The sequence below is a fragment of the Catharus ustulatus genome, chromosome 8 (assembly GCF_009819885.2).
Source record: "Catharus ustulatus isolate bCatUst1 chromosome 8, bCatUst1.pri.v2, whole genome shotgun sequence".
NCBI classification, from domain to species: Eukaryota; Metazoa; Chordata; class Aves; order Passeriformes; family Turdidae; genus Catharus; species Catharus ustulatus.
The window spans coordinates 561363-587046 of NC_046228.1; the positions used below are offsets into that span (position 1 = coordinate 561363).

Genomic DNA, 25684 nt, shown 5'->3' on the forward strand with positions numbered 1-25684 from the left:
ATGGGACAGAGCCACCCTGGCATGGCATAGAGCCACGTTGGCATGGCACTGAGCCACCCTGGCATGGCACAGAGCCACAGAGCCACCCTGGCATGGGACAGAGCCCCCCTACCATGGCACAGAGCCCCTGCCATGGCACAGAGCCACCCTGGCATGGGACAGAATCACCCTGGCATGGGACAGAGCCACAGAGCCACCCTGGCATGGCACAGAGCCACCCTGGCATGGCACAGAGCCACCCTGGCATGGCACTGAGCCACCCTGGCATGGCACAGAGCCACAGAGCCACCCTGGCATGGCACAGAGCCACCCTGGCATGGCACAGAGCCTCTGGCATGGCACAGAGCCCCCCTGGCATGGCACAGAGCCACCCTGGCATGGGACAGAGCCCCTGCCATGGCACAGAGCCCCCCTGGCATCGGACAGAGCCACAGAGCCCCCCTGGCATGGCACAGAGCCACCTTGGCATGGGACAGAGCCACCTTGGCATGGGACAGAGCCACCTTGGCATGGGACAGAGCCACCCTGCTCTGGGGATGCTCTGGGGATGCTTTGGGGATGCCCTGGCACTGCTCTGGGGATGCTCTGGGGATGCTCTGGGGATGCTCTGGATGCTCTGGGGATGCTCTGGGGCTGCTCTGTGTGTGCTGTGTAGAGCTCTGTGCCAGCCAGAGATTTTTGGTGGGTTTGGTCCTGCCCCCTGGCTCTTCCCATTGCTGAGGGGCCCTAAGGGCAGGGTCACCTGCTGAAAAGGATTTATTTGTTTACATGAATCAATCATTATTTATGTAATGTGCAGAGCAAAAGCACGACTGTTTCAGTAGTGCCATGCAATTAAAATATCAGGAGTGAAAATGTTGGCAAATTCTAAATTTAGTGCTTTCCATTTTCATACCAACTGGCCATTTTGTTCTCTGAAATGAAACTGTAGCTACAGGATCACTTTGACAATTGAAAATTGGCTTTTCTTATTTTTCTGAATACATTTTGTTCTTGCTGACCCATCACATTTGGGATAGACTATCTTTTACCTGTATGATCAGGGATTCTACCTCCCTTCCAAAAACACTCTGGACTGTAAGTCCATGAGATTTTTTAAAGAAAGAAGAGCATGGAAAGAAACCATGTTTATTGAACAGAAGCCTTTTGTGTCTCAGCTTTCCACCCTCACCTCCCGTTTACTTTCTATTTATGTCCAAAATCCATCGAGATTCCTTCTGCTGCTGTCGTTCTCTCAAGGAGTTGCAGTAAGATTGTTGTGCCACATTATTACTTTTGATCTAAAAATTGTTTTTAAAAGTAAGTGCTAAAAATTCCTCTCAAGAACGGGCAGTGCAGTATGAAACCCTTATCTGTTCATGCACGGTGGTGCAGTTACAGCAAAACCCTGCTCTCCCTGGGTGCCCCTGTGTCCCCTCTGTGCCCTCTGTGCCCCTCTGTCCCCTCTGTCCCCCTCTGTGCCCCTGGCAGGGGTCTGGGCAGCTGCTGCATCCCCAGGGGCTCAGCTCAGCTCAGCTCAGTTCTGAACTCGATTTGAGCCCCTGCTGCTGTCCCTGGGCTTGTCAGAGAGGTTGGGATGGAATTCCCAGATTTGCTGTGGCTGCCCCTGGATCCCTGGCAGTGCCCAAGGCCAGGCTGGACACTGGGGACACTGGGGACAGTGGGAGGTGTCCCTGCCATGGCAGGGTGAGCTTTAGGGTCCCTCCAACCCAAACCATTCTGAGATTCTGAGATTTTCAGGGTGTTCCTGGGCAGGGGAGTCCCATCCCTGGAAATATGGAGATGCAGAAAGCACATTTCTTTATCCTGGTAACTTGAGGTGATTGAGAGGTGTTTGCCAGAAAGGTTTGAGGAGCTTGTGAAGGCAGCCCTGTGTGCCAGGCAGGGTGGCTGCAGGGACAGGGACAGGGATGGGGACAGGGACAGGGACAGGGAGGAGAGCAGGATCAGCAGTGTCTGTGTGCCCAGCACAGCCCAGCCCTGTGCCCTCAGCTGGCAGGGATGTCCCTGTCCCTGTCCCTGTCCCTGTCCCATCCCTGTCCCTGTCCCTGTCCTGTCCCTGTCCCATCCCTGTCCCTGTCCCTGTCCCTATCGCTATCCCTGTCCCTGTCCCTGTCCTGTCCCTGTCCCTGTCCCTGTCCCTGTCCCCATCCCTGTCCCTGTCCCTGTCCCTGTCCCTGCTCCTGTCCCTGTCCCTGCCCCTGTCCCTGTCCCTGTCCCTGTCCCTGTCCCTGTCCCTGCCCTGTCCCCGTCCCTGTCCCTGTCCCTGTCCCTGTCCCTGTCCCTGCACACTGCCCTGCCAGGGCTGATCCCTGGTGGCAAACACAGCCCAGAGGGACAATCAGAGCTGGCTGCAGTGGCACTGATTGCTGAGGGTGAGCCACAGCATCCCCCGTTCCTGGGCTCAGAACAAAGCCCTGTGCTGATTCCCTGCACACAGGGCAAGCTCTGCTCCCTGGGGCTGTGCTGTGGCCCCAGCACACACCAGGACATTGGGGACACCCGGCTCTGAGCTGGATCACCGTGAGGGATGAGGCTTTTCAGAGCGTTCTTGCCTTGGGTCAGGGAACTTCAACATCAATTTACGTTCAGAGATTAAATAAGGCCCTCCAATCTTCATTGGAAGTAATTAGATTTCTTTCTGTTCCCAATATCTGTCAAATATGTAGCTATAAAAAATAATTTTGCCTCTTTAAGCTGCCTTTCACAGAATGTAGTCATGGCCATAAGGAGGAGAGCTCCAAATGTCAGACATAACTCAAAACCGTGTGGCCCACAGGGGAACACTGCACAGTTAATTCAGCAGGGTTAGCTGTGGCTGTGCTCTGTGCAGGGCCCTGAGCTGCAGGAGATGCTGCAGCCAGGTCTGCATCCATCCAAAAGGCAGAAAGATGGGTCACAGTGTCTTCAGGGATCTCTGCAGGCTGGTCTGACTTCTCATCCTTCTGCTTTAATTATTGAAAAAGAGAAGCGCAGCAGAGATCTCTGAGAATGTGATGAAAGGCAGACAGAGTGGAGATGCCTGGCAGCGTGTCTGTGGCAGTGACAGCCCCAGAGCATCCCCTGGGCTCCTGCTTTCTGTGGCAGTGACAGCCCCAGAGCATCCCCTGGGCTCCCCTGCTGCTGTCCCCACGGTGCAAGCACAGCCCAGGGGCAGCAGATGCCCCACAGATGTGCCCAGGGCTGGGCAAAGGGTGATCCCAAATCTCTCTTTGTGCCAGCCCTGAGTGAGGACACCAGCTGTGGGTGCCTGGCTGGGGGTGAGGCTGCTGGGCAGGGGAGAGGGGGAGCCAGGACAGGTAAAAGCAAAGGAAAACTCTCCTCTTTCCTTTTTGTTCTTTAGTGTTCTCTGCTGTCACTTCTTCAGTTCCTCCTTGTTTATTTGGATTAGTGTCTCTCCTGAGGAAAAGAAATCTGCACGTGTTTTGGAGCTTGAAATAATCCCCCCTATCCAAACTCAATTACAGAAACATCTGCTTAATGTCTGATGGGACCTTATTGTCTCAGCATGGCATTAAAGGGAAGTGCTTCCTCTGAACCACCTTAAACTGCATTGAATCACAGGATCCAGGACAGGGAAGTGCTTCCTCTGAACCACCTTAAACTGCATCAAATCACAGGATCCAGGCCCTGGGGATGACATTCTGCAGCCCCTTCCACGATCCCTTGCAGGGGAATTAGGGAGTGTTCCCTGACACCAGCTGGAATGCCCCAGCCCCGTTTGCAGGGCTCCAGTGAGGACAGATTTCCTGACACAGTTCCAGTGTGCTGGTTGTCCCATTTGTGTGAGCAGGACAGAACAAGGCTCCTGTTGGAGATAAAAATCAACCAAAACCATGGAGCCACTGCAGCTGCACCTGCCCAGGTGGGTCCCTGTGGCAGCACAAGGTGTGGGCACAGCAGAGGGGACACAGATCCAGGGGACACAGATCCAGGGGACACAGATCCAGGGGACACAGATCAGGGGTCACTGAGCCTGTCAGGGCTGGGGTCTGCACAGAAGCACACGAACATTCCCAGGAGTGCAGAACGGAGCTGTGGAGATTGCCCAGAGCAGCTGTGGCTGCCCCTGGATCCCTGGCAGTGTCCCAGGCCGGGCTGGACACTGGGGCTGGACACTGGGGACAGTGGGAGGTGTCCCTGCCATGGCACTGGGGGGTTTGGGGTCCCTCCCACCCAGAGCAGGCTGGGATTCTGTGATCCTCTGATGCACAGCACACTGAATGCTGTTGGGAACAGCAGGTGTTATTTTGGGTCAGACAACTTTTTTGGCTCTAGCACAAGCAACTGAGAAAGAGATTTTTTGTGGAAGTGTTGACACGACCTGGAAACACCAACAGGCTTGCTGTGAATAAAAGTTTCATCAGCTGCTGTTACAACTTGGCTGCAGCAAACAGCAGTGCTGCATAAAAGAGATTTTAATGATTTATGGTGTTCTGACAAGCGAGTCCATCAATCTTGTGGAAAAGCACAGCTCTCCAGCAGGGAAAAACTGAAGTTGTAATGCTCCATGAAAAATATCTTAAGGAGTGAAATGTGGCAAGGTGTCTGGAAACAGAAACAAAATCAGCACTTTAGGATGTGAAGGCAGATTTGTCGAGCTGATAACCTCGTGCTCAGAGCACGGCTCCTCAGGGTCACACTTGTTTGGCTTCCACTGCAGCTTCAGGGGTTTAATGGGATTGGGGAAGGAATTGTTCCTGGCTGGGATGGAATTCCCAGATTTGCTGTGGCTGCCCCTGGATCCCTGGCAGTGCCCAAGGCCAGGCTGGACATTGGGACAGTGGGGACAGTGGGGACAGTGGGAGGTGTCCCTGCCACGGCTGGGTGGCTCTGGGGGGGATTTGGGGTCTCTCCCACCCTGACCCCTCAGTGAGTCTGTGCTCCTGTGAGCTGCAGGAAGGGCTGAGCAGTGCTGTTGGTGTCCCTGGGCTGGGTCACTGCCCATGGAGAGGGGCCAGGGCAGTGCAGAGATGTCCTGGTCCTGCAGACACATCCTTGAGTGGCTGAGAGGAGCCCTGCACAGACACTGCTCTCTGAGCTGCTGAGGACAGAGTGCTGCTGCAATCAGTGAGGGGTTTTGGCTGAGCCAAAGGAAGGTTTTATCCAGGATCAGAGCTCCAGCTCCGTGTCCTGGCTGGGTGTGGGGTGAGTGGCACTGTCACTGTCACTGTCACTGTCACTGTCACTGTGCAGCTGCAGCCCCGGGCCAGGACTGGGTGCACTGGTCCCTCTGGGTGACAGCAGACCCCTCCCCAAGGCTGGGTCTGGAGGGATGTGCCTGCCCAGAGCAGCCCTGAGGGATGGGCAGGGCTGCACAGCTCGGCAGGGGCTGGGTGCCTCCCGTGCTGGCAGCCCATGGCACTGAGCTCTGCTCAGCACTGAGCAGGGGGAGCATCCTCAGGGGCTGGGAGCCCCTCCTGGGGTCGGGAGCTGCTCCTGGGGCACTGGGAGACGCTTCCAGCACAGCTCCATCCAGCTCTGCAGTGCTTCTGTGCCAAATGAACCCCTGTGGCACTGCAGATACACCTGGGAGGCAGCTCTGAGCTTTGCTCTCTTGGCTATGCCTGAAAAACAATTTGATTAGCTGATTTCATCCTTAATATCTGTGAGGATTGTAGAACAAATCATTATGGACTTTTTGATTACCAGTATTGCACAGATGCTAATTACCAGGGAAGGGCTGTATTTTAATTGTCAGCAGCCCCATCACAATGCAGGGGGGATACAAAGATGGATTTGAATGCCAGGGGAAGTAGTTCTGTGTCCTGTGCAGCTGTGGCCATGTCCAGAACAGAGTGATCCCTGTTTGTTGCATTCCTGACAGCAGCTGAGAGTTTAAATTACTTATTTATTTATTTAATAGACAATTGGCAAGGATCTGCCTGCAGTTCTTGGTACAAGAGCAAAGCAGAGGGTCCTGGGGATGTGCTGGTGACAGGGATTTCCCTCCAGCCGCTTCCTGAAGGCTGAAAGCCCTGGGAAAGGTGAACGATGTCTTGGTGCAAGAGCTGAGCCATTGAGGAGAACTTGGCTAAAGATGAACCTGTTAGAAGTCAGTGTTGAGGATATCCTGTCAGCAGTGCAGTAAAACCCTTCTCACCTGCTCTGCTCTGTGCTCAGCGAGCTCAGGAGGGCAGTGAACACAACTGCCCAGCCCCTCCTTGCCCTTGCAGTCTGTCTCCAAAGTGAAATTTGGTGTTCAAAAATGGAATCAGTTGTCAAGAAAGCTCGAGCTGTTTTCACATCATGGTAAATGCCTTCTCACTGCCTCTGGTCCTTCAGAATGAAAGGCTTAGTTCTTCCTCAGAGCTGCTGTTCCCCACCCCGAGGCTGCTGTGCTTCCCCCACAGCAGAGCTCTGTCCCCACGCACTCCCCAGGCTGCTGCTGCCTCTGGAGCCACGGGCAATTCCATGGCAATGCTCTGCATTCCAAATTTCAACCCTTCTGGTAAATGGCAGTTCTGTAGGTACTGGGGAAAACAGGGAGGGATAAATACCCAGCAGAAGCTGGAGCAGAAATCAATACGTGTGGGCAAGGTGCAAACACTGCAAATAAGCATTTTTATAAACTAGAGCAGCATCTGGCCACGGTCCAGGGTGGGTGGGATTGAGGTGCTTGGTGTAGGTGTGTAGTGTTGGCTGACTCTGAGCCCTGGCTGTGCTCTGCAAACAGAGTGAAATCCAGGCTGGGACACTGGAGTGTCCCCTGAGCAGCCAGCACTGCCTGTGAGTGCAAGGACTGCAGGGCATTGGTCTTGTCTTACACGGCAGAAGCCAAAGGAGAAACTCAAGAAGGAGAAACTCAAAAGGAAACCCACCCAGAAGGTGCCCAGGGCAGATCCCTGAGCCAGCTGTGGGTGTGTGCAGAGCTGTGACACCCTCAGGTCACAGGTGCCTGCACTGGGTGACCTGTGCCCGTGGGAGGGGTCGGTGTCCGTGTGCTCCGTGTGCCCACGATGGAACAGCTGCAGGACCCTGTCCCCAGGGCTCGGTGTGAGCCCAGCACACCGTGCTGTGCCTGCACAGCCAGCCCGAGGCTGACACACTGCCAGATCTCAGGTGAGCCCTCACCTGAGCGGGGATATCAGCCTGGTGAGCTCCTTCAGATCAGCACGGCAAAAACTGCTGCGTTTCCAGGGGAGAAATCCACACTGCTGCCAGGCTGGGAGGGCAGGGGGTCAGTGTGGTGGGTGACAGGGCAGTGTCACTGCGATAGTGTGAGTGTCACTGGGACAGGGCAGTGTCACTGCGACAGTGTGGGTGTCACTGGGACAGGGCAGTGTCACTGCGATAGTGTGGGTGTCACTGGGACAGGACAGGTGTTATCACTGTGAGACAGTGTGGGTGTCACTGTGACAGGACAGGTGTTGTCACTGACAGGACAGGTGTTGTCACTGACAGGTGTCACTGTGACAGTGCAGTGTCACTGTGGCAGTGCAGGTGTCACTGTGACAGTGTGGGTGTTGCCACTGTGACAGGACAGGTGTTGTCACTGTGACAGGATAGGTGGTGTCACTATGACAGTGCAGGTGTTGTCACTGTGACAGTGCAGTGTCACTGGGACAGGACAGGTGTTGTCACTGTGACAGTGCGGGTGTCACTGTGACAGTGTGGGTGTCACTGTGACAGTGCAGGTGTTGTCACTGTGACAGTGTGGGTGTCACTATGACAGTGCAAGTGTCACTATGACAGTGCAGGTGTCACTGGGACAGTGCAGGTGTTGTCACTGACAGGACAGGAGTTGTCACTCTTATCCCTGTCACTGTCACCTGCCCCTGTCCTGGCTGGAATGGTGGGTGGCAGCCCCAGCCCTCCCTGTGGGACGGGAGCTGCCCACAGCCTCCTGGGAGGGGTGCTCGGGAATGTGGGGCTCTGGGAGTTGCAGTTTGGGATATTTGGGCTGTGGGAATTGCTCATGGGAGTATCTGGGCTCTGGGAATTGCTGTTTGGGGTATCTGGGCTCTGGGAATTGCTGTTTGGGGTATCTGGGCTCTGGGAATTGCTCATGGGGCTATCTGGGCTCTGGGAATTGATGTTTGGGATATCTGGGCTCTGGGAATTGCTGTTTGGGGTATCTGGGCTCTGGGAGTTGCTGTTTGGGGTGTCTGGGCTCTGGGAATCGCTGTTTGGGATATCTGGGCTCTGGGAATCGCTGTTTGGGATATCTGGGCTCTGGGAATTGCTCATTGGGATATTTGGGCTCTGGGAATTGCAGTTTGGGATATCTGGGCTCTGGGAATTGCTGTTTGGGATATCTGGGCTCTGGGAGTTGCTGTTTGGGGTATCTGGGCTCTGGGAATTGCTGTTTGGGGTATCTGGGCTCTGGGAATTGCTGTTTGGGGTATCTGGGCTCTGGGAATTGCTGTTTGGGGTATCTGGGCTCTGGGAATTGCTCATTGGGGTATCTGGGCTCCTGGAACGCTTTCTGTGCCGTGTCTCCAGCAATGCCCTGCCAGCTGCTGCCCGCCTTCTGCCTCGCGGGGCTCCTGCGTTCCACCCCTTCTCCTAATGGGATGTTCAAGCACCAAACATTCCCTTTGTGTGCCTGCATTGTGCAGAATGGGGACAGAGTCATTTCTGCTTCTTGCCTTGCTCTGCATTACCTGAAAATGGACTAATTTAAAAAGTGCACTCTTGACTTGTGACCAAATGGATGTTTATTCCTTCCCCGGGAGCAGACGCATGAACGGAGAAGCACAAAAAGGAGAAAGATGTGTGTCGTGTCGCTGGCAGTTTGGGGGGACACGAACACATTGATGCATTTCTGTAGGCAGGAATTTCCTTAGGAATGGTCACTGCCTGTGGCAGGGGTGCCGAGGGCTGAGCCCAGCGCCAGCACCGCTCCTGGAGCTGGTTTGGCTGGAGTTAGAGCCCCACAGGAGGGGTGGGATGTGAGCGGCACCAGAGAGCACAGAGCAGTGCCAGAGCATCACCCCAAGGGCAGGGAGGTGGTGGGACCAGGGATGGGATGGGACCGGGGATGTGGTGGGACTGGGGATGTGATGGGACTGGGGATGTGATGGGACCAGGGATGTGATGGGACTGGGGATGGGATGGGACTGGGGATGGGATGGGACTGGGGATGTGGTGGGACTGGGGATGGGATGGGACCGGGGATGTGGTGGGACTGGGGATGTGATGGGACTGGGGATGGGATGGGACTGGGGATGTGATGGGACTGGGGATGTGATGGGACCGGGGATGTGATGGGACTGGGGATGTGATGGGACCAGGGATGTGATGGGACTGGGGATGTGATGGGACTGGGGATGTGGTGGGACTGGGGATGTGATGGGACCAGGGATGTGATGGCACCGGGGAGGTGGTGGGACCAGGGATGTGATGGGACCAGGGATGTGATGGCACCGGGGAGGTGGTGGGACCAGGGATGTGATGGGACTGGGGATGTGATGGGACATGACCAGTACGTGACCAGTGTGTGACCAGTGTGTGACCAGTGTGTGACCAGTGTGTGACCAGTACGTGATCAGTATGTGACCAGTATGTGACCAGTGTGTGAACAGTATGTGACCAGTATGTGACCAGTGTGTGAGCAGTGATTGACCAGTATGTGAGCAGTGTGTGAGCAGTGTGTGACCAGTATGTGAACAGTGATGTGACCAGTATGTGACCAGTACGTGACCAGTGTGTGACCAGTGATGTGACCAGTACGTGACCAGTATGTGACCAGTATGTGACCAGTATGTGGCCAGTATGTGACCAGTGTGTGACCAGTATGTGACCAGCATGTGATCACTGATGTGACCAGTGTGTGACCAGTATGTGACCAGTATGTGACCAGTACGTGACCAGTGTGTGACCAGTGTGTGACCAGTACGTGACCAGTATGTGAGCAGTGTGTGAGCAGTGTGTGACCAGTATGTGATCAGTACGTGACCAGTATGTGACCATTGTGTGACCAGTATGTGACCAGTATGTGAGCAGTGTGTGACCAGTGTGTGACCAGTGTGTGACCAGTATGTGACCAGTGTGTGACCAGTATGTGACCAGTATGTGAGCAGTGTGTGACCAATATGTGACCAGTATGTGACCAGTGTGTGAGCAGTACGTGACCAGTATGTGACCAGTGTGTGACCAGTGTGTGACCAGTATGTGACCAGCATGTGACCAGTGTGTGACCAGTATGTGAGCAGTACATGACCAGTATGTGACAAGTACATGACCAGCATGTGACCAGTATGTGACCAGTATGTTACCAGTGTGTGACCAGTATGGGACCAGTATGTGACCAGTATGTGAGCAGTGTGTGACCAGTATGTGAGCAGTACATGACCAGTATGTGAGCAGTGATGTGACCAGTATGTGAGCAGTGTGTAACCAGTATGTAACCAGTATGTGACCAGTATGTGAGCAGCATGTGACCAGCATGTGACCAGTATGTGACCAGTGTGTGACCAGTACATGAGCAGTATGTGACCAGTGTGTGACCAGTGTGTGACCAGTACATGACCAGTTCCCGGTGGTGTTTGTGGCACAGACCCAGCACCTGTCCCTGCTGTCCCTCAGCTCTGGGGCTCTCTGTGCCCTCGGGCAGCCCCAGGGCTCAGCTGCAGGAAGGGTCTCTCTCTCCACTGACATCACTTTCCCCCAGAAATCAGAGAACAAACATTTCCAGCGTGTCCAGAACTGTGCTGTTCCATTGCAGAAAACTGTTTATCACAAGTACAGAGTACATGAAGTTTTCATCATTTTCTCATTTACTATACTAGGCTCCCATTTTCACTGTGGAGAAGCAGGAGACAAATGACATCAGAATAGCATGCAATGCTGATTTAGGTACAGCAAGTCACAACTTAAAAAACAAATCACCTAGAAATTAATGAGTTTCCAGCAATAATGTGGAATAAACTGACATCAGGAGAGACTGTTGCTCAGTGCTTTGTTTTCAGAGCAGTTCTACAGCAACGACCATGCTTTAAAGGAAAATTTGTAAGGCTTTGCTGCTCAAAGAATTTATAAAATATAAAGTTATTTTTGTTTATTGAACATACAACCAATTCAGCCTGCTGTAGGCAGGGGCTGGATCCTGCTGGTGGCGTGCATTGTGGTAGGTCGCTTATTATTATTATTAAGCGTGCATGAAGAAGATTTTCCCTTCTGTTTTGTGCCTTGAGCGGTCCCTGGCAGCTGGAGCTGGGCACCGGAGGGGTCCGGGCACGGACAGGGCTCGGGTCACTCTGCCCACGCCGTGCCCTCAATGCGAGCTCTGAGGGGTGCAGGCAATGCTGGCAAGGGCTGATTTTCAGCTCTACGGAAAACAACCCCGGCAATTCCCGTGCCTCGCTAATTGGGGCTCTATCAGGCTAGCGATAACCACCCATTATTCTGTCACCTCCTGGCGGCATCGTGTCCTCAGTGATATTACACCGAGCACCATTAGCACTTGTAAATGCTGATTAGTGGCACATTTTAGAGCTCGGAGCCATCGCGGCTCCCACCTGTGAGGCTTCCCCGGCACCGCAGAAATTCCCTTCGCTTTGCGCTGGGATCCTGCCCAGCTCCTCCTCATTACACCGCGCTGGTGATTAACAGGGGGCACACATAATTACGGCAGGTGTAGACATGCCGTCAGTTCATTTAAAAATAGCCCCCGTGACTGTTAATTAGCAGTTCCCGGAGCAGCCCCTCGCTAATGAAGGTGTCATTAGCGGGCCGGAGGGGTGCGGGCACGGTCCGGCTGTGCCTCCGGGCTCTTTGTTGGAATGAAATAAAATAAAATAAATGTGCATTTCAGCCGCTTTCTGCCCACCCAAGGGGTCACAGCGATGTGCGGGAGGCGAGGCTGGGTGGAAGGAGCGCTGGGGTTCCTGACACCGGTGTGCTCCCGGCACAATTGTTGGAAAAGCTCTGCCCTGGGAAAGCTCTGGGAGCCAGAACCGGGCCCTGGAGACAGCGGCAGTGCCCGAGGGATGGAGCAAAGGAGGGCACTGCCCAGCCGGGCACGGGAGCTGGGACGAGCTGGGATGTGCTGGGAACTGGGATGAACTGGAAACTGGGATGATATGGGATGCGCTGGGATGAGCTGGGATGTGCTGGGAGCTGGGATGAGCTGGGATGCACTGGGAGCTGGGATGAGCTGGGAGCTGGGATACACTGGGAGCTGGGATGAGCTGGGAACTGGGATGAGCTGCGATGAGCTGGGAGCTGGGATGATCAGGGATGAGCTGGGATGAGCTGGGAACTGGGATGAGCTGGGATGAGCTGGGAGCTGGGATGCACTGGGAACTGGGATGAGCTGGGATGAGCTGGGAACTGGGATACACTGGGAGCTGGGATGAGCTGGGATGCGCTGGGAGCTGGGATGCACTGGGAACTGGGATGAGCTGGGATGAGCTGGGAGCTGGGATACACTGGGAGCTGGGATGAGCTGGGATGAGCTGGGAACTGGGATGAGCTGGGATGCGCTGGGAGCTGGGATGCACTGGGAACTGGGATGAGCTGGGATGAGCTGGGAGCTGGGATACACTGGGAGCTGGGATGAGCTGGGAACTGGGATGCTGGGCCTCAGCCTGGGGATCAAGGATCGAGGATAAGGAGATCAGGGATTGGGGATCAGGGATCTAGGCTCAGGGATCTGGGCTCAGGGCTCAGGGATTTGGGATCAGGGCTCAGGGATTGGGGATCTGGGCTCAGGGATTTTGGATCAGGGATTTGGGCTCAGGGATCAGGGATTGGAGATCAGGGCTCAGGGATTTTGGATCAGGGATCTGGGCTCATGGTTTGGGGCTCAGGGATCTGGGATCAGGGTTTGGGGCTCAGGGATTTGGGCTCAGGGATTTGGGCTCAGGACTCAGGGATTGGGGCTCAGGGATCAGGGATTTGGGATCAGGGCTCAGGGATTGGGGATCAGGGATGTCTGAGGCCCTGAGCACAGCAGCTCTCAGCCCCCCAGGCAGCAGAGGAGGCTGTGGAGCTGTCCCTGAGCCCGTCTCCTCCTGCCCCAGGTGTGCATCGTGCAGAAGAGGGACACGGAGAAGATGTACGCCATGAAGTACATGAACAAGCAGCAGTGCATCGAGAGGGACGAGGTGCGCAACGTCTTCAGGGAGCTGGAGATCCTGCAGGAGATCGAGCACGTGTTCCTGGTGAACCTCTGGTGAGCAGCTCCCCAGAGCACACACCTGATGGGGCTCTCAGAACCTCTCCAGCACACCACCACAAACAGTGACTCCACAGAGTGAACTTAGTGTGAACAATAGTGTGTGCTCCAGCAGAAATGTCCTCATTGCTGAGCAACGTTTCAGGGTCTGGTTTTAAAAACCACTCCCAAAATCAGGTTGAGATCTAACAAGCAGCTTGAGTCAGCAGTGCCTGTGAGATGTGTCCTGTCCAGGCAGTGCCAGTGCCACAGGCTGCACTCTGTCCCTGCCCTACACCCCCAGTGACCCCTGAGCCCAGCAGGATCCCTCCCGTGCTTTGCAGCACTCACTGCCCCAGTCACACACGTTCCTTGGGGCTCAGACACCTCATTGCCAAATCTTGCAGCAAAAACTGATTTACAGTTTTAGAAAGCAGAGCATTGTGTCCTGGGGCTGTTGGTCAGTGTGGGGTGAGCCCAGCCCTGGGACCCTCCAGGTGACCTGTCCTTGGGAAGGGTCCCCTCCCAGCCCAGCAGTGCTGATGAGTGCCAGGCTCGCAGGGAAGGGGAGACTTCTGAAAACTGAGCAAGTTTTATACCCAAAGTGATGGAAATGGGTGATGTGTCACATTTGTTTTGTTGATCCATTGCTCCAGAATAGCAATTGAGTTAATATTGATATTTTCCAGTTTCTTAGCAGTTGCAAATGTTTTTCCTGACAAGCAATGAATTCCTGGAGAGAAGTTGCTCTCGTAGCAAACCCTTTGGGCTCATGGTTTTAGAATAATCCTACATTTAAGATGGGAGCAGAAGTGAGTGATTCATGAGTATTATACAATCCCACATACTCTCTCCCTGAGCTGCAGGCACCAAATATAACAATGAGCCTTGTTGTGGTGTATCCCCACTGCTGTCAGTCTCCCGTGGGACCCACGGCAGATTTAGAGAGGCGGTTTACTCCACAGTAAATATAAACCTCTTCTTCTGGTTTATCTGGTTAAATTAGCAGTTGTGTTTTCCAATTCATCTTCAAGATAGGCTGAGATATTTTAAGTAGGTTTTATGAGATTTTTTGCAGTTGAAAATGTGAAGTTTCTGTGAAGTGTGTGGCTGGCAGAGCCTGAGCTCTGTGCTGGTGGGCTGACATGGCCCAGCTGCTCAGGGACAGTGAGGGGTGAGCAGGGGACATTGCCTGGACACTCATCTCTTCCAGGGAAGCACTGCTTAGTGTGGAATTGATTTAAAAAACAAGTGAGCATCTTGAGCTGGACTTGCTTGATTGCAAAGGTGCAAGCTGCAGTTTTGGGCTCATCACTGCAAGGATCTGGAGGAGCTGGAGGGTGTCCAGGGCAGGGAACAGAGCTGGGGGGGCTCAGCCTGGAGAAAAGGAGGCTCAGGGGGCCCTTGTGGCTCTGCACAAGTCCCTGCCAGGAGGGGACACCGGGGGGATTTGGGATCTGGGGACAGGGACAGGGACAGGAGCAGAGGGAACAGCTCAGGCTGGGCAGGGGAGGCTCAGGGTGGATATTTGTGAAAATTTTCCTATCCAAAAGGGCTGCCCAGGGCAGTGGTGGATCCCCATCCCTGGAGGGGTTTGAAAGCCCTGTGGTTGTGGCAGCTGGGGACATGGGCAGGGGTGGCCTGGGCAGTGCTGGAATGGTTTGACTCGCTGGTCTGGGAGAGCTTTCCCAGCACAAACAATTCTGGGGCTCTGTGCCCACACTGGGGCCGTGTGCAGGTGTCCCAGGAGCTGTGTGATCAGGAGAGGGAGCAGCCTGGCTGGGTTTGTGAGCCCTGTCCTGTCCTGCAGGTATTCCTTCCAGGATGAGGAGGACATGTTCATGGTGGTGGACCTGCTCCTGGGAGGGGACCTGCGCTACCACCTGCAGCAGAACGTGCAGTTCAGCGAGGAGACGGTGAAACTGTACATCTGTGAGATGGCCCTGGCCCTGGACTACCTGAGGAGTCAGCACATCATCCACAGGTAACCCAGGGCCCTGCTGGGACCTGTCCTGCTGGGATTTGCCCTGCTGGCCCCTGCCCTGCTGGCCTTGGGGTGGCTCATGCTATCCGTGCTGGTCCTGGCCACACCACTCAGAGTGAGTCTGATGCTTCACTGGTGGCTGAACATTTCAGGGCAGGTGTTAAAGCCATCCAGGGCTTCACACAAATATCCCCAGTATTGTTATTCCTTTTCCTTGGGAATGGGGCCTGAACAAGTCTAAGTTTTTCACCAGGCTGCCCAGGAAAGGTGTGTTTCTAGTCCATCATAAAGGGCTTGCCTCATGTTAGAATATCTTTGTTTCATTTGTTCATAATTTTTGATAGATAAACAATTGCAGGATTTTTGTGACTGAGTCTCATCCCTAGTGTGACTGAGATTCCATCTGCTGTAATCTCCCTTCTTTCCCCAGAGATGTAAAACCAGACAACATCCTCCTCGATGAGCAAGGTAGGGTCACTCTGCTCCTCGTGGTTTGCTCCCTCATTCCTTCCAGGGACAGATTCTGGGCATCTTTTCACCCGGGGAAAGTGTGGGAAAAGCTGCTCTGCCTTTCCTGGATGATGTTTGCTGAACATCCCTGTGCTTTTCAGCGTGGGGAGGATCCCCCAGCTGTGACCCAGCGTGCTGTGCTCAGCCCCACTGCAGCCCTGGCAGTCTGGGGTCACTGCAGCTCAGTGCCTTCAGGGCTTGGGACACCCGTGTCCAGTGGGAGCTCCATGGCAGGAGCTTGGAATGAGAGATCCCTGAGTCCCTTCCCACCCAAACATTCTGTGCTTCTGTCATAGTGCTTCCCTGGGGTCTTTGTCACTCCTGTAGCTTCTGCCCAGAGCAGTTTGGCCAGTGCTGGCTGGCTCCAAGGGGGATTCAAAATCAAGACCCAAAGCTCCCAGCTTTATTCACCTGGCCAGCCCAAATCCTGGGAAACCTTTGAGATCTCTTATGGCCATTCCATGGGACCTGACCCTGCCCTGTCTGAGGGCAGAAGCTGATGAAACAAATGTGTTCTGACTCTGCATTGCCACTGCACTGCCATTAACTCCTTCTTAAAATGTGTCTTTGTTTAAGGTCATGCCCATTTAACAGATTTTAATATTGCAACCATCATTAGGGACGGTGAAAGAGCGACAGCACTGGCTGGGACCAAGCCATACATGGGTAAGAAACAACGGCTGCTCTCGTACCTCTGTCACGTTTTGGGTGCTCAGCACACTCAGTTCATTTAGGAATTGGTGTTTGTGCCCAATTCACTCAGCAGAGCCTGATGGGGAACTCTCAGTGTGAAGGCATCGTGGTTGGCATGTCACCACATCCCCTCGTGTCCTGTCCTGCCCTCTGCATCACATCCTGTCCAGTCCCCTCCATCCCCTCCTGCCCTGTCCTGCCCTCTGCATCACACCCTGCCCAGTCCCTTCCATCCCCTCCTGTCCTCCCCATCCCCTCCTACGCTGTCCTGCTCTGTTCTGCCCTCTGCATCACACCCTGTCCTGCCCTCCCCATCCCCTCCTGCCCTGTCCTGTCCTGCCCTCTGCATCACATCCTGTCCAGTCCCCTCCATCCTGCCCTGCCCTCCCCATCCCCTCCTGCCCTGTCCTGCCCTGCCCTGTCCTGCCCTGCCCTGTCCTGTCCTGCCCTGTCCTGCCCTGCCCTGTCCTGCCCTGCCCTGTCTTCTGCATCACACCCTGCCCTGCCCTCCCCATCCCTCCCTGCTCTCCCTCTCTGGCTCCAGCCTTGCCCCTGGTGTCTCTGGGGCCCCGTGGTTGTGCTGTGCTGTGCTGGGAGGGCTGTCCCTGCAGGTGGCAGTTCCAGTTCCAGTCAGGGCAGGCACAGGATAAGCACAGGGCACAGGATAAGCACAGGGCACAGGCTGCTGCTGCTGCTGCTGCTGCTCCCCTGCCCACACAGCCTCCCCCTGGGCAGAAAGGTCACTGAGCACTGTGCTCTGACTGACATGGAACATGGAACAGAGAACACAACTAACCTGTGCGTGTTTTCCCTTCCTGCTCAGCCCCGGAGATCTTCCACTCGTTCCTGAGCGGCGGCACGGGCTATTCCTTCGAGGTGGACTGGTGGTCCCTGGGCATCATGGCCTACGAGCTGCTGCGGGGCTGGGTAGGGCTCAGCCCCTGACCCCAGCCCTGAGCTCTGAGCAGGGCAGGGACACCGCTCACCTGTGTGCTCTTGTCCCCAGAGGCCCTACGACATCCACTCCAACAACCCCGTGGAGTCCCTGGTGCAGCTCTTCAGCACGGTCAGCGTGCAGTACTCCTCAGCCTGGTCCAAGGACATGGTCGGGCTGCTCAGGAAGGTGAGGGCTCCTCTGGGGCTGCACATGGATGGACTGCAGGATGAGCTGTGCTTCTGGGCTGGGCTGGGGGAATTGTTGGGTGAATTATCCTTCTGGGGTGGAGCTGGGTGAATTGTTGGGTGAATTGTTGGGTGAACTGTCCTGGGCTGGGGCTAGGTGAATTGTTGGATGAATTGTCCTTTGGAGCGGGAGTTAAATGAATTGTTGGATGAACTGTCCTTCTGGGATGGAGCTGGATGAATTGTTGGGTGAATTGTTGGATGAATTGTTCTTGTGGGCTGGAGCTGGGTGAATTGTTGGGTGAATTGTTGGGTGAATTGTTGGGTGAATTGTTGGGTGAATTGTTGGGTGAATTGTTGGGTGAATTGTTGGGTGAATTGTCCTTTGGGGCGGGAGCTGGGTGAATTGTTGGATGAATTGTTGGATGAACTGTCCTTCTGGGCTGGAGCTGGATGAATTGTTGTGTGGATTGTTGGATGAATTGTCCTTCTGGGGTGGAGCTGGATGAATTGTTGTGTGGATTGTTGGATGAATTGTCCTTCTGGGATGGAGCTGGGTGAATTGTTGGATGAATTGTCCTTCTGGGGTGGGTTTGGGTTGGATGGCAGCTACTGTGCAGGCAGGACTAGCTGGAAAATTATCAGCATATTAATAAACAATGAATAATAAGAGTAATAATAATATACAGAAGACAGGCTGGGAGAGTCAGGGATGTTAAGCCTTGAGAAGAGAAGGCTCTAGAGAGACCTTAAAGCCCCTTCCAGTGCCTAAAGGGGCTCCAGGAGAAGCTGGAAAGGGCTTTGGGACAAAGGCTGGAGGGACATGGGACAAGGAATGGCTCTGTGGAATGCTCTGCTGCTTTCCTGTGCTGCTGCTGGAGAAAGCTGGGGTGCGTTGGGACACCCGGTTTGGCTCTGGCTTGCTTGAGAACTCTGGAAAGGAGCTGGTGAGTTTGCTGTAGGAAAGATAGAGCCGGTGCCGGCAGCAAAGAAGTGCCTCTGGTACGAGTTAATGCTGGGGGTAATTTGCATAATTAGATTCGGTTTGATGAGGAGCAGGCTGCTGGCAGAGGCGCACTCGCGGGTTTGCATTGCCATCTGCTGGGCAGCAGGAACCCAGCCTGTCCCCAGGGCTGTGCCAGCAGCTGCCAGGGGACCCCCGTGTCCCCCCAGGGCGCTGGGTGCCTGCAGAACGTCTGCTCAGGGGCTTTCTCTGCACTGTTCCCCTTTTCTCTGCACTGTTCCCCGTTTCTCTGCACTGTTCCCCGTTTCTCTGCACTGTTCCCCATTTCCCTGCAGTGTTCCCTGCAGCTGCAGTTCCCCATTTCCCTGCACTGTTCCCCGTTTTCCTGAAGTGCTCCCCATTTCCCCACAGTGCTCCCTGCACTGTTCCCTGTTTCCTGCAGCTGCAGTTCCCTGTTCCCTGCTTCCCTGCAATGTTGCTTGCACTGTTCCCCGTTTCCCTGCAACGTTCCCTGTTTCCCTGCAGTGTTCCCTGCAGCTGCAGTTCCCTGTTCCCTGCACTGTTCCCTGTACTGTTCCCCATTTCCCTGCACTGTTCCCTGTTTCCCTGCAGCTCCAGTTCCCTGTTTCCCTGCACTGTTCCCAGCACTGTTCCCTGTTCCCTGCAGCTGCAGTTCCCCGTTTCCCTGCACTGTTCCCTGCACTGTTCCCTGTTTCCCTGCAGTGTTCCCAGCACTGTTCCCCATTTCCCAGCACTGTTCCCTGTTCCCTGCAGCTGCAGTTCCCCGTTTCCCTGCACTGTTCCCTGCACTGTTCCCTGTTTCCCTGCAGTGTTCCCAGCACTGTTCCCCATTTCCCAGCACTGTTCCCTGTTCCCTGCAGCTGCAGTTCCCCGTTTCCCAGCACTGTTCCCCATTTCCCTGCACTGTCCCCATTTCCCTGCAGAAACGCTCCTTGGCGTGGCTGGAGCCCTGCAGCTCCAGTTCCCTGTTCCCAGCACTGTTCCCTGTTCCCAGCACTGTTCCCTGCACTGTCCCCATTTCCCTGCACTGTTCCCATTTCCCAGCAGAAAGGCTCCTTGGCATGGCTGGAGCCCCGCAGCTCCAGTTCCCCGTTTCCCTGCACTGTTCCCCGTTTCCCTGCACTGTTCCCTGCACTGTTCCCTGCACTGTTCCCTGCACTGTTCCCTGCACTGTTCCCTGCACTGTCCCCATTTCCCAGCAGAAAGGCTCCTTGGCGTGGCTGGAGCCCCGCAGCTGGCACTGCCGGCTGTCTCACCCTCCTGCTGTGGCAGGGCTGCTCCTCTCCCCAGCCCTGTACCAGCGGTGTTTCCCTCCCCAGCTGCTGACAGTGAACCCTGAGCACCGTTTCTCGTGCCTGGCGCACATGCAGGCCTCGGCACACCTGGCAGCCGTGGTGTGGAGCGACGTGTGCGAGAAGCGCGTGGAGCCGGGCTTCGTCCCCAACGTGAGTGGCCGTGTGCCGGCCCAGGGTGCTCCTGTGGGAGCAGGGCTGTGGGGCAGTGCTCTGTGCCCTGTGCTGTGCCTCAGGCTGCTGTGTCCCACAGAAGGGCCGCCTGCACTGCGACCCCACCTTCGAGCTGGAGGAGATGATCCTGGAGTCGCGGCCCCTGCACAAGAAGAAGAAGAGGCTCGCCAAGAACAAGTCAAGGGACAACAGCAAGGACAGCTCCCAGTCTGTATGTGCTGCCTGGGGTGACATCCAGCTGGGGAAAGGCTGGATTTGGGCGGGTGCTGCAGCTCTTACTGCGGGGTTATTTTGATGAAAACCCATTGTTTCAACAGCCACGTGTTCCTCTTGGGGAGGTTTGGCCAAACTTTCGCAGTGGTGAAATGAGCAGCAGGGGTCTGGGCAGCCTGGTGTGCTCAGCCTGTGTCCCTGCACAGCTCTGGGCACAAGGAGCAGCTCCCTGAGAGCCCCTGCAGGAATTCCCACCCCTGGGCTGTGCTGGGCTCTCCCCACGCTGCCACAGCACTCCCAAAACACAGCACACACGGATAAATGTGTGTGTCAGGCACAGTGGGATCTGTGTTTCATGGAAAACTGCTGCTGTGGATGAAAGGCACGTGGCAGCCAGCCCTGCTGCCTCCAGATGTTGGGGGCTCCTGCACAGCTGGAGTGCTGGGGGCTGCAGGCAGCCAGGAGATGCAGATGGGGCTGCCTGTGCATGTTCTGGTTTTCTTCCACAGGAAAATGACTATCTCCAGGAATGCCTTGAAGCTATCCAGCAGGACTTTGTCATCTTCAACAGAGAGAAGTGAGTGTGCATTTTTTTAGGGAAAAATGCTCCTTTCTGTGACTTCCCTTAGGAGCCAGTGCCAGTGCCTGACAGCCAGGAGCACCTTGCTGCTGGCTTAGCCCCAGGTGAATGGTGTCAGCAGAGCAGCTCAGGTGTAGGAAAAATGGTTCTGGCTACAGAGGGAGGCAAGATCAGGGATTATTAACTGCCACTAAATAAAATATGCTGTAGAGAGACTTCTGGGATTTAATGTGTGTGTGACACTGCCTCCGTTCCCCCTGGCACCTCCTCAACCCATCCTGCTTTTGGCAGGCGATGTTTTGGGAAGTGAAGGTGAGGAAGGTTGGGCTCAGTGCCTGGGGAGGTCTTTAACACATTTCAATAGATTCATTCTCTGTGGGTGCTTCCAGGGCAGTGAGTGGCACCAGGGCTCCCTGCCCAGCCCTGGGGTTTGCCTGGGGACAGCTGTGTGACTCTGCTTCCTCCTGCACAGGCTGAAGAGGGGCCAGGAGCAGCCCAGCGAGGCCGTGTGTGCCCCCGAGCCCCCCGAGGAGCCCGAGCCCCTGCACATGTGCAGCTCCGTGTGCTCCTCCAGCAGCTAGGCCAGGGCCAGCCCACCCCACCTGCCTCAGGTGTGCCGAGCACCGACCTGCCCTCACCTGCCTCAGGTGTGCCGAGCACCCGACCTGGCCCGGACAGCGCCGGCAGCTCCTGAGAGCTGGAGCCAGCCAGGATTCCCCAGGACTGTCCCTGAGAGCTGGAACAAGCCAGAATTCCCACAGGACTGCCTTCCTGATCATGGATCACCAGTCCAGCTGTCCCTGAGAGCTGGAGCTAGCCAGGATTCCCCAGGACTGTCCCTGAGAGCTGGAAGAACCCAGAGCTCCCCAGGACTGCCCCTGAGAGCTGGAACAAGCCAGAGCTCCCCAGGACTGCCCTCCTGGGCTATGGATCACCAGTCCAGCTGCTCTTAGAGCTAGAGCCAGCCAGGATTCCCCAGGACTGTCCCTGAGAGCTGGAACAAGCCAGAATTCCCACAGGACTGCCTTCTTGATCATGGATCACCAGTCCAGCTGCCCCTGAGAGCTGGAGCCAGCCAGAATTCCCACAGGACTGCCTTCCTGATCATGGATCACCAGTCCAGCTGCTCTTAGAGCTGGAGCCAGCCAGGATTCCCCAGGACTGTCCCTGAGAGCTGGAAGAACCCAGAGCTCCCCAGGACTGCCCCTGAGAGCTGGAAGAACCCAGAGCTGCCCAGGACTGCTCTCCAGCCACGGGTTGCCAGCCCAGCACCGTGGCTGCCTGCCAGGGGAAGACAGGACCTATGCAACTTGTCAGGGGAGGAGATAACTGATTTAGTCTTTGTTTTCATGTCAGATTGCTGATCTACTCGTTTTTAATGCAGTGAGAGCACAGGGAAAGGAGCCATGTGCTTGGTCCCACGGGGAGACACAGGGCAGGAAGGAAGGCAGGGAGCTGGTGTGAGCTTGGCTTTGGCATTCCCTGCTCACAGAGGCTGCTCTGGGCATGGCACCCCCTGTGCACCAGCTCCTGGGAGCCTCCAGAGCTCAGCTCCTGCAGCACAAGGATGTCCAGGCACCTCCTTGGCCCTGTCTCACCTGTCAGGTCCTTTCCCCATTCAAGGCCAATAAATGTTTTCTGTGCACTCCATGGATTCTGCAGGGGCTGGGTAATGGTTCAGTGTGTATTTGAGTTGCAGAATTGATTTAAAATATTTTCCTCCTTGCTGTGGCTGCTGCAGGCAGTGAGGAGCTGGGGATGGTTTGGGGGTCTGGCTCCATGTGCCCAGCTTTGGAGGACACGGCTTGTCACAGGCTGAGCTTCTGTTGGAGGCAGAGTGAGTGGCCTTACAAGGCTGCTTGGGTTTGAAAGACAGGAACATCACATTTCACCCTTTGATTCACTTTATTTTCAGTGTAAAGTACAAGTACTGTATATAATTTGCCAATACCTGTCTTAACTTCTTAATAAGACAGGAAATCTTCCCGTGCTCCAGCGGTGGGTTTTGCCTTTCCTGCTGCAGGGGCCTTCCCTATTTGAGTTGTTTAAGCTGCTGCAGGGTGGTTTTTGGTTTGAGCCCGAGCCCTGGGTGCCACAGACTGCTCTGGTGCCCCAGGTGTGTGGTGGCACCACGGTCACCATCCCCCCAGCTGCAGTGTTTGCCTCCTTCCTGGGCATTCCCAATGCAGAAAAGGTGGAGATGTTCTGAACAGATCAGGTTGTGCCAGGAGCAGCTTTGCTGTGGGTTTTGTCTCCAGGAATAAACCAGGAAGGCAGAATGGTACAAAATGACCTTACACAGCACGGTGCCTGTGTCTCCCACAGTTTTATGTGGGGATCAGGGTGTGGCTGGAGCTGTGCAGAGGAGCTTCCATGGCAGTCTCTAAGGGTGGGCAGGAGGGCAGCCAGAGCTCTGCCCCCGTTCTGTGGATGTTTTTATGGTGTCAGCCGTGGGTCCTGCACACCCTGTGCTCGTTAGGAGCTGCCTTAATGACAGCTGGGGGGCTGTGGCCAGGCAGGGAGGGAGGGCTGGAATCACAGTGTGCTCCTGCTCCTACTGCAGCTGCAGGAGGGCACCAGGCTGTGCTGGGGGACCTGCCCTCTGCCCCCAGTCACTTCAGTCTCTGCTGGGTACCAGGAGCCCTGATTGCCTTCCCTCACCTGGCAGGGCTCACCCTCACCTGGCAGGGCTCACCCTCACCCGGCAGAGCTCACCCTCACCCGGCAGAGCTCACCTCTGTGTGCAGCTGGGCCATTTGCTCTGCCCCTTGCTGTGCTCAGCAGCCCCTGCTCTCCACTTGGGCAGCCTTGTGTCTCCATCCCACACCTCTCAGCTGAACACCAGCTCTGTCCTGGCACAGCAGGTGAGGGTCAAGCCGTGTGTTTATCCAGGAGTTAGGAATTCCAGGTGATTTACTCCCCCCCCCGTGTGGATAGGGTTTTACAGTTAATTCCATTGCACTATTTAGCGACTTCCTGTAAATAATGGCAACATTTTGGGCTATAGGAATGACAAAGAGAGTCACTGATTTTTTGACCAAACCATGCCACAGATGGGTGATGAAGATAGATCCTGGTCAGATACATCCTACTCAGCCAGAAGCTCCCAGGCCAGGAGAGGTGTTGGCAGTGACAGGACCTGTGTGATTGATGTTTTCATTGCTTTCCTTAGGACAGGAGAAGGTAAGCCCTGAGGTGTGTGTGGGAAGGAGCTGGCTTGTTTCTGAAACGGGGGTTTCTCAGCCCAAACCCTCTCTGTGTCAGCCATCTGTCCCTTGTCAGCCATCTGTCCCTTGTCAGCGATCTGTCCCCTCTTCCCCAGGGCATTATGCACAGCGGCTGAGCAGCACCTGGCAGGAACCAGGAGAGCTTCTGGGGGATGTCAGGGAATGGCTCCTTCCCAGGGAAACACTCTGGGCAGGTCCTGGCTGCCTGGCAGCACCCCTGGAATCCAGCAGTGCATCCCAGGCTGTGCTGGGGACCTGCTGAGCCTGAGGCCCTGAGAGCAGCACAGGGCACAGAGCTGTGGGATCGCTGTGCTGAGTGGGACACACCCCGTGCCCACACCATTGCAGTGCTTGGTTCTGGTCTGAAACAGCATTTGGGCATAACCTCAGCAGAGCCAGGGTGACAGGGACTGCACTCAGAGAAGGAAAGGCATGGAAAGAGCAGCTGGAAAAGGACAAGGGGTAGGAAACAGCTCAGTGTTACTGTCATTGTCACAGCCCCTGTGGAGGCTTTCAGGGCTCTGGGGCCTCCTGCCCACCGTGCCCCAGCCTGGGCCCCTCTTGTGTCCCCATTGCTGTGTCCCTGTAAGGAGCCAGGGCCAGCTGAGCCAGGGCCAGCTGAACCAGGACCAGCTGAGCCAGGACCAGCTGAGCCCAGCTCGCTCCTGCTGCCCCTACCCATCTTTGTGGCTCCTGTGCCAAGGGCCACAGGAGGGGGTTGGATCCTCTCTCCTCCCTGTGCCTCTCCGTGGGTGTCCCCTGTCCCTGGTGCACAGGGGACAAAGCTCTGGGCTGGGTGCCCGTGGTGGTGCCCTGGCTGCTGCTGCTGAGCAAAGCTCACAGAGCCACAGCCCAGGTCCCACAGCCCAGCTTGGGAAGTGCCACCAACAGCTCTGGGCTGTGCCTCCGCTACAGCCAGAACACAGGAATTTTCTGTACATAAATATTTAAATACCTGTATTTTTTTGTATGACAGATTTATACAGTGTGTGCCATTATCTGCTGTGAAAAGCCTACAGCACCTATAAATTATTCTCCTCTAATCACTTGCCATGAGGTTGTTTTCTTATCTCTGTTGTATTACGAAGTTTTGCAAAGTTCCATATTTTTAAGTGTTGGCTTTGGATTCCACAGCCTTCACTGGGAATTTTGTACAGAAGACAAATGCCAGGTCAGGTCCTGATGTTTCTTCTGTTGCCAATTCTCTATTACTCCAGAGCTTGCCAAAAAGTCTAAGAGTAATAAAATAATAGCAGAAATACCAGTAATATGGACTTGATCCTGGACAGTGCTGAAATCCTGCTGCCTTGGGAGGATGTTTTTAAAAATTATTTCAGTGCAGATATATGTAAATATATCTTTGTATTTTATGTTAATACATCTCTGTAATTTTCTTGCATGATGATTTTACCACATCACAGAATATTTAAGTTATGACAAGGTTGTGTTTTTGCAGATGCTGTCAGGAGGCATTGCACATGTGGAGTAATAAATGTGTATTTTTAACATTGCCAAGGACTTGGTGTCATTGCCAGGGTATTGAGCTGTAGATGCAGGAAAGCACAGAAACATCCAGATGCTGGAATTCTGGAATCTGGGCTGGTGGGACACTCCAGGCACCCCAGAGCTGGGTGGGATGGGAGCTGTGAGACCACTGCCATGAAATGCCTCAGGAACAGGCACTGAAAGGGGAACAGCTGGATCCAGGTGTTTCCATGGCCCCTTTCAGTGCCAGCTGCTGGTGGTGATTCCACAAGGTGTGGGTTATGTGATTCCATATGGTGTGGGTTATGTGATTCCAT

General features: G+C 55.1%; 1 protein-coding gene across 1 annotated transcript in view; it reads left to right on the forward strand.

The window, feature by feature from the left end:
• The window catches only part of STK32C (serine/threonine kinase 32C), a 75049-nt gene extending 49656 nt beyond the window's left edge, over positions 1 to 25393 (forward strand). Inside the window, exons 3-12 of the mRNA XM_033066194.2 lie at positions 12969 to 13120; positions 14913 to 15086; positions 15517 to 15554; positions 16173 to 16262; positions 17113 to 17216; positions 17296 to 17412; positions 19716 to 19841; positions 19942 to 20073; positions 20585 to 20652; positions 21128 to 25393. Coding sequence (XP_032922085.1) covers positions 12969 to 13120; positions 14913 to 15086; positions 15517 to 15554; positions 16173 to 16262; positions 17113 to 17216; positions 17296 to 17412; positions 19716 to 19841; positions 19942 to 20073; positions 20585 to 20652; positions 21128 to 21236 — 1110 coding nt within the window. The 3' untranslated portion in view covers positions 21237 to 25393. The remainder of the gene's footprint in view (positions 1 to 12968; positions 13121 to 14912; positions 15087 to 15516; positions 15555 to 16172; positions 16263 to 17112; positions 17217 to 17295; positions 17413 to 19715; positions 19842 to 19941; positions 20074 to 20584; positions 20653 to 21127) is intronic.
• The last annotated feature ends 291 nt before the right edge of the window (positions 25394 to 25684 follow it).